The sequence below is a fragment of the Montipora foliosa genome, chromosome 13 (genome assembly GCF_036669935.1).
Source record: "Montipora foliosa isolate CH-2021 chromosome 13, ASM3666993v2, whole genome shotgun sequence".
In the NCBI taxonomy this organism is placed as follows: domain Eukaryota; kingdom Metazoa; phylum Cnidaria; class Anthozoa; order Scleractinia; family Acroporidae; genus Montipora; species Montipora foliosa.
In genome coordinates, this window is record NC_090881.1 from 12,888,989 (window position 1) to 12,896,488 (window position 7,500).

The following is a 7,500-nucleotide window of genomic DNA, read 5'->3' on the forward strand; positions in this document are numbered from 1 at the left end:
ATATTGTGTATCTTTATTCAGCTATTCGATTGGGTACAGTTTATGAAACTTTCTGGACGCCTTTCGCTTTTGGATGTGGGCAATGAACAAAACACCAAGGGAACTCCTTCCAGTCAGTATCACCTGACTAAACAAGAAATGGAGGCCTTAATAGGCTGTGGCGCCCTTTCTTCAGTTGCGGACAGGAAACACAATGTGAAGCAAACATTTTCCACAGAGAAACAACTCCATGGAAAGACATCTGTTTTAAAATCCTCCTCACTGGATTCTGGAGCTGTTGTCTCTTCTGTGGTGAAGATCATTTGTGGAGACAATAAGACCCAAATTGGAAGGATAAGTCACTTTCTTAAATTGCATGATCAGCTCTATGGTAAAGAGAGTGAATTTGTGACGGTGAAACTTTACAAATCATGCCAGCAGGATGTTGAGAGTCTTCTTTACTATGTAGACACAAAACTATTTGACATGAAGACTGTTTCACTTAATTGCCTTTCGCTCCTACTTGTAACAGCTGTAGATGATGGTAATGAATCGCTTTTATGGATTTTAAACTTTTGAGCAATATATATGGATGGAATTATGTCAAATATTATTTTCACACTGTGCAGGCCTTTGGCCTTAAATAAAGTATTTAATCTTGTTCAAGAATCATCATTTTATTCACATCAGTATAGACTGATTCTGCATTATTAGATGGCATTGTGCATACAGTACATTTAATTTGTGCATGCTACCAGAATTCAGACAAATCAGGTCAAAGTGGTTAAAGTGAACATTTTAATTAAAGATAAAGCATTTTATAGAATTGAATGATGCATATGCATGTGATTATATCATTTTTTTACTGATCAGTTAGTTTTCATTTCACATACTTTTTCACAGGATTTTCTATTTCACACACATAACTACTCGATATGCATGACGTGGGTGGATAAAGATATTCACATGATTTTTCATATAGTCTGTACCTGTGAAAGGACATGTGAAATTGATAGGAGGCTTTCACTTGTTATTTTCACACAGTCTAAAATTTCACACAATTTTGTTCACTGCATTTTTCACATGGTTAAACATTTCACATGTATTTCACACTATCTTCACACATATTTCACATGGTTGACTCCGGTAGTGTTAGAAGCTCTGATAAGGTTGCATGATACCTGGAGGACCTTTGATTAGAACAGAAACAAAAGGAGAGAGAAAGAGAACGACAACAAAAAAACAGAATACCAGTAATAGCTCAAACTTGGTGGAAGATGTTACTCCACAAAGTCTTTCCTTGGGCACTAAACCATTTATTTTTACGGATGCATATTTTAAAAAAGTGGTTTAATCGTTTTTTTCCCTTGTTCAGGAATGAACCTCGAATTTTTATTGTCAACTTGAATGAAATGACAATTGTCTGTACTCTTTTGGACATAAAGAAATAGTTGCTCTAAAATGCGAGCGAATAACATGATTCCTATTTGCTAGCTGGTTATTGACAGTTGACTCCGAAAGGGCCTTTTTCCTTTTCCATTTGCTCGCTGAGGGTGTGCTCGTTTTCTTTTAAAACTCATGCGATTCAAGAAAATTTCATTGCCAAACTGGTGAATTCCAAGTAAATTTCACTTGAAAAACCGTTACTGCACTCATCGCTTCATGGTTCATGCAATTGCGGTTCTTCGCAATTTAGGCAATGGATTTTTCTTTAGAGGAAAGCAAAGAAAGTGATTTAATTAATTAAGCAGTAACCGGAAACACCAAAACACGGACAATTCAAAAACCTTTTATTTTCACTAACCCTGCAGGCAGTAAGAATAAGTAACTAGGGAGCTCCGCCTTTAGGTTTGGCTAAATCTATATATTACATATATTTTTATATTTCTTCGTGTGCAATCCTAAACGAGACCTTCACTGCTATAAATGATGGCATTTTGCTAAGAACACCCTAAATGAGATCAAAATCCGAACTTTACACCCCTAACCGAGATGACATCCCTGCCCCTTTCATATGCGGGTCTGCCGCCCCTGACTTCAACTTGTGTTCAACTCATAGTTCATGGCTTTCTTAAGCATTTGTAATTTTTAGCCGTAGAATGCTCAAAAATATTTAGTATGAAAATGATGAGGAAGGGGATGATATTCAGATCACAGTAACAACTACTAGATCTGGGAGGAGGGCTATTCACTATTTTCTTTGAATAGTTCATTGAGTTTTATTTAAGTTGTATTAAAACTGTTTCTGTGGTTGAGGGCGGGTCATCTTATTTCATGTGCAGACTCAAAAAGGGGCCATATATATTATGTTATGCAGTGGCAGGAACAGACCCACGGGAAATTATGTATAGGAAAATAAAAATGCACCAGCCCACCCCACCCCACCCCCCTCTAATAAATGACTGGTCCCTTAGGTTTTCAGTTTTGTGATCATAGTTGTATTATTGACAGATTCAGTTTGGTTATTTATAGAGTACAAGCTGTAACCGATGTGTTGGTTTACCTTTCTCCGATTTGAGAGCTGTTCAAAAATAGTGTGCGACAATGCCCTCCCTGTTTTGTTACAGCAGTTGTTTTTGTAGATAGTTAAAACGTTTTACTATCCTTTTGTCAACGTTATTTTAGGTTTTTGTATAATGTATTTAACGAAACCTACAGATTTCTCTAGTTGCATGATGTTAATCCCCTTTTTCATGTCAGGTGCTGGCATTGGCACTTCTACGAGCATTGCCAATTTGTACCTCACAATCTCAAGTTACTCAAGGTAAGCGCTTCGGAGCCAGTGACCCAACACGCCGGAGCTTATCCCCGGTTTCCGTAGAATTAAGCGGCTAGGTATATTTCTACTCCCCCCTGGATGGGATGCTAGTCCATCGCAGGGTTACTCAAACTATGACGTAAATTGTTTAGTTTGTTAATCGTGTATTTTAATTTTCCATGTTTGCCTTGTCGCATTTGGTAGAGTTTTACACAAACTTAGTGGAAATATAACTATGATTGGATTGCATGCTATTTATTGCTTGACTCTTGATTTTCTCGTCTTTTATTAATAATTAGTTTATTAACCCCGTTTCATTCAGTTTAAATCAATTAAATCATCCTCAATCACAGCTGGTTTCTGTGATACCTGCCTTTAATCGATCAGTAAATCAATTCCTGCACGACAACTCGACAACTCGACTCAACAGTTGTTTGGCACGTGACAGTTTGACCCTTCAACAGTCACCCTTGAGTCCGCTGCTTCAGTATCTCACTCGTTCCCTGTCCTCACTCATGAGAGGTACTATCAGTTTGACAAGGTATCATATCCCCAAGTGGCCATGTAACGTTTTTATTACATAGATATTGATGAAATGCCCAAATTAAAAACAACTTGTTTTGTTCCTTTTCGAAACAGTGAAAAAGTTGTCACCAAACACTAAAACACGTATGTTGTGTAACATGAAACAAGATATGAAAGTTATGAAAAACAAATCATGATCATGCCAAATTGAGCAAAAAAATGTTTATGTAGTAGAGAAGAACTGTATTACAACACAAGAGTATCTTACAATGAAGGGGAAGCTCGCGTTTTATTGGATAATCATGTTAGTTACCATGACGACACTCATATCCTCACATGTGAAAGATAAAAATGATATGTTCACTGCATGCGGTGAAGATTATGACTTTTTGTCAGAAGGATAATCCTAGTATTTCATCAGAATAAAGCTTTTTTGAGTATCCTTTCTTCACCCAGTTATAGATGCATGTATAAAGGGCTTAAGAAAGGCATATTTGAGCCCTGCAGGGGGCCTGTATGTGGAAGTTTGAGCAACTTCACCTTTATTTTAAAGGACGTGGTTGGAATAGGTATAAAGACACTTTAGAAAGCTAAATTCAGTGAGAAAATTCCTCACTTTTCATTGCTGTCCTTGGCTCGATGTCTTTCTATCATTTCCCAACTGGGTGCAAGCACTGAGACACACAACACCAACTTCACAACCTCCGGGAAGATAAAGAGTTAAATACCTAGGGTATGCCTTTGGCTGAAGGGGTGTTGAACCCTAGATTTACATGTAGCTGGCTAATAGACTTTGAGAGTCCTAGTCTTTCAGTCTTGTATTACAAGCCTGCAGCTGTAAAGGTAATTTCTATAAACATGAACAATCTGTCCTTTGCCATTGTTTTGAAAATGTTCTTTCTGTTAAACTGATAAGTGTACTTGGATCTGAAGTCCCAAATACAACTTGGAATGGCTCTGCTTTTCAAAAACCTTGTGACTCAATTGCATTTTTAAGGAGCGAGGATGGCACAGTCGGTTAGTGCGCGGCCTTGGTGGAAGGGGTCCTGAGTTTGATTCCCGGATCTCGCATCCTTGTTTCGAATTCTTTCCGTTCTGTGTAGCTTAAGTCGCTTTAAATACCCGTAAAACGGAGCACTGATGGGGAGGGGGGAGTAAAATGAGCGCACCGTCGACCTCAGGTTTGTCAGTTGAATTACTGTTACGAGTTATCGACGTTAAATATGGTTGCTTTACTTTACTTTTACTTTATTTGGCCCAGATCAAAATCCAGCCCAATGGCTCAGTTATGGCCCACTTCAAAACCTTGTGTGCGTTCACTCCCTGAAAACTATCACGAAATCTGCTTAATGTTGCCCATTCCTATTGCCTGCATGTTTCTTTCACACCCTTTACTCTACCCTGCCGTCCTTCCCTGTAGGGTACGTTTGGAGTGGAAGTAAGTATGACAGCTGATTTTCCAGTCAGTCCCTTGGTGTGAGGAGTGCATGCACTGAACCTTGCTGCCACTGGTACTTCTGAGCACTGGGCTGGTTCTTACCTCTCCTCCCACCTCACGTCACCTAATCCCATAGCTCTCACTTAAAAAGAAAAATAATTTTAAAATTGCCCTCCCAGCTTGAACTATAGGTGAACAGGGGAATCTGATGAATGGTTGAGATGTTGATTAATCTTGGTTTTACATTTACATCATCTGAACAAAACACTGACCCCTGTCTCACTGAAATTCTGTTTCCTTGTACAGTGGTGATAGAAGATGTCCAAAAAGCAAGGTCAGAAGTCATTAAAGGATGTTCTGTGGAACCAGGTTATGCAAATGTACCGGGGAAAGAAAAAGAAACGTGAACATTCTGGTAATTTTTTTATCTATTTACTGATTCATTGTGGATATCTCGATGACAATCATAGTTTTACAAAATAACGTGGCTTTAGTTTTAAAAAATGAACAAGCGCACTTTGCAAGTGTGAGATGTAACCTTTCTACCTAAGAGAAAATCATTGGCTTTTCATTGTCAAGGAGCAATTTTACATGTTTTGCATTAGGATTGTTTTCAGCCTGACAGGAGATTATGTTGTTTGTTTTCCAATAGATCCTGACCAGGCAGAAGCGGGAACAAGCACACACAGTGATCAGGAACAAGGTACAGCTGTATTATTGATACTTGTATTCACAAGTTGTCTGAAATTCAAATGTTGGATGGGAGTTTCTTTCAAGCACAGTACTGAGTACCATTTTCTGGCTTACCAAAATTTAAAGACTTTGTAGTGGTTGTAGGAATCTGTCCAAATTTTTGCTATCCACATATAAAATCAGCAGTTGGTAATTTGCTTAAAATGTGAGGTATTTGAATTTATTATGAGAAGTAATTTGAGTTGCCATTGGTGCTTAAAGATATTGTTATGTAGTACATGTATATCCGAATTTGATAGCCATGAAGGATGGCTACACCGGACATCTGCACTGAAACAGAACCATCCATGAGTCGAGAAGACGCAAACGGCAAAGTTGTGTTTCGACAAAGTACGAGATATCGATGCTAAACAAGTAGCCACATGTACATGTGCAGTAACAGCTTGAACTATGCTCTTAACCCTAACTGTTCCTGAGGCTTACATGCTCAATTCTCTTTCACCATCCACATTCTTTCCTTATTATGCATACTTCCTTGCACATGTTCAATTTACCTTTGTTTCAAAGAGGCATTGTTATGCAAATGAAATTCTGAAGAGAGTGACTTCCCACTGTCCATTTGTGATGTGAGTGAGACGAAACGTCCAAAAGTGCTAGATTTTCTATCTAAGCGAGTAGAAAAAATCATTTACCTCAAAACTGATAGAGGAGAGAATGCAGTCTCTTAGGGAGACGTATCACACATCTGAGAATTGCGAAATGATATATGTTCATCCACACGTGGATACATCAGTTTGGAACAAATTGTCACAAGGGAAAAATGGTCTGATTTAGGGCTTCAGGAATCAAACGTCCATTGAGAAGACTGCTCAGGTTCTTGTGGCCTTCAAAGAAGGAACCCCTAGACCCCAAAGATCTTCTGGGTCTGGGTGCTCTGTTCAACGTCATCTCTGTCATCGCAATACTGGCTTCCAAGCGTTATTGAAGAGTTGAGAATGTCTGAAACCAGAGTTGATCAAGGGTTTCAAGTCCTTGTGTGCATCGTCGACATCAATTTCGGAGCTCCTCTTGGCCGACGATCTGTCTAAGAATCTGGACGACATCTCTAAAGCTAACAAAATAGCTATAAAGATTACAGGACACAGAACAGAGTGGCGAAAAGCACAAATGCAGATGCGTTGACTACATTCCAAAGGATAATTTTTAATACAGAAGATACCTGAGCACAGCTGCTTAGGGCAACTAGGGGTGGTACAGTCCACGGTGCTGCTTGTCAAACGAGCAAATTCCAAACCAAAACACAAGATTCTCACAAAGACAAGTGGCCGTTGTAAGTGCCACTGACAATAATACTAATAATACACTAGCTGGCAATTTAGCCTTCAAAGTTGATGAATGGTCCAAGATCACATCTGATCCCCGGATTTTACTGACCATAAAGCGTTATCGTCTCGGATAAGAGACAACCCGAGGTAATATATGCTCCAACGCAACGCATTCTTTCCTCGGATCAGTGTGTTTTAATCCAATCTGAGGTGGGAATGTTAACAATTTGGCTCGAGAGATATAGCAGTGCTGTATTTCAAGGACATCTACTCTCTGCAGTGCACATACCAGGCCTGAATAATAGTAGAGTGGACTTGAGTTTGCGCCACTTCAACGACAGAATTGAGGTAAGTCCATCCTGCTGTTTTTGCGTGGCTTACTCACTTACTTTTTGCGTATTCCTGATTCCCAGAGGCCCAGTGCATGCAAGGAGGGACAACATTCCATGTTCACTGATGATCATGCCTTTGTGGTCTTTCCAGTCATGGTACCAGACAATGTTAGGAATGTGAATCACCTGCCTGATCCTGCCTCCCGGAAGGCTGAACCAACTAATCCAGCGTCACAAAAAATCGATTACTTCCACTACGAGATCAACTCCAGTTAGACTCCCTGGACTGTATCAGGGAACAGTTCAACGGTCAAGAAATCTCACCTTGGTCTACGGACGTTATCAGCCAATCCTGGTCTACGGGCACAGAGAATCCAGTTAGGTGTGCATTGTGTAGCTGTTGCAGTCTGAAATCACCGGATATTTTTTAAGCCCATGTAGAGAATTACC

General features: G+C 39.4%; 2 protein-coding genes across 19 annotated transcripts in view; both read left to right on the plus strand.

Moving 5' to 3' along the window:
• The window catches only part of LOC137984000 (NLR family CARD domain-containing protein 3-like), a 349,493-nt gene that overhangs the window by 246,847 nt on the left and 95,146 nt on the right, over window positions 1-7,500 (plus strand). The gene's annotated exons all lie outside the window — the stretch shown is intronic.
• The window catches only part of LOC137984017 (protein NLRC3-like), an 18,764-nt gene continuing 13,931 nt past the window's right edge, over window positions 2,668-7,500 (plus strand). The window contains exons 1-3 of the mRNA XM_068831228.1: window positions 2,668-2,743; window positions 5,007-5,115; window positions 5,353-5,403. Of these exons, the coding sequence (XP_068687329.1) occupies window positions 5,019-5,115; window positions 5,353-5,403 (148 nt within the window). The 5' untranslated portion in view covers window positions 2,668-2,743; window positions 5,007-5,018. The remainder of the gene's footprint in view (window positions 2,744-5,006; window positions 5,116-5,352; window positions 5,404-7,500) is intronic.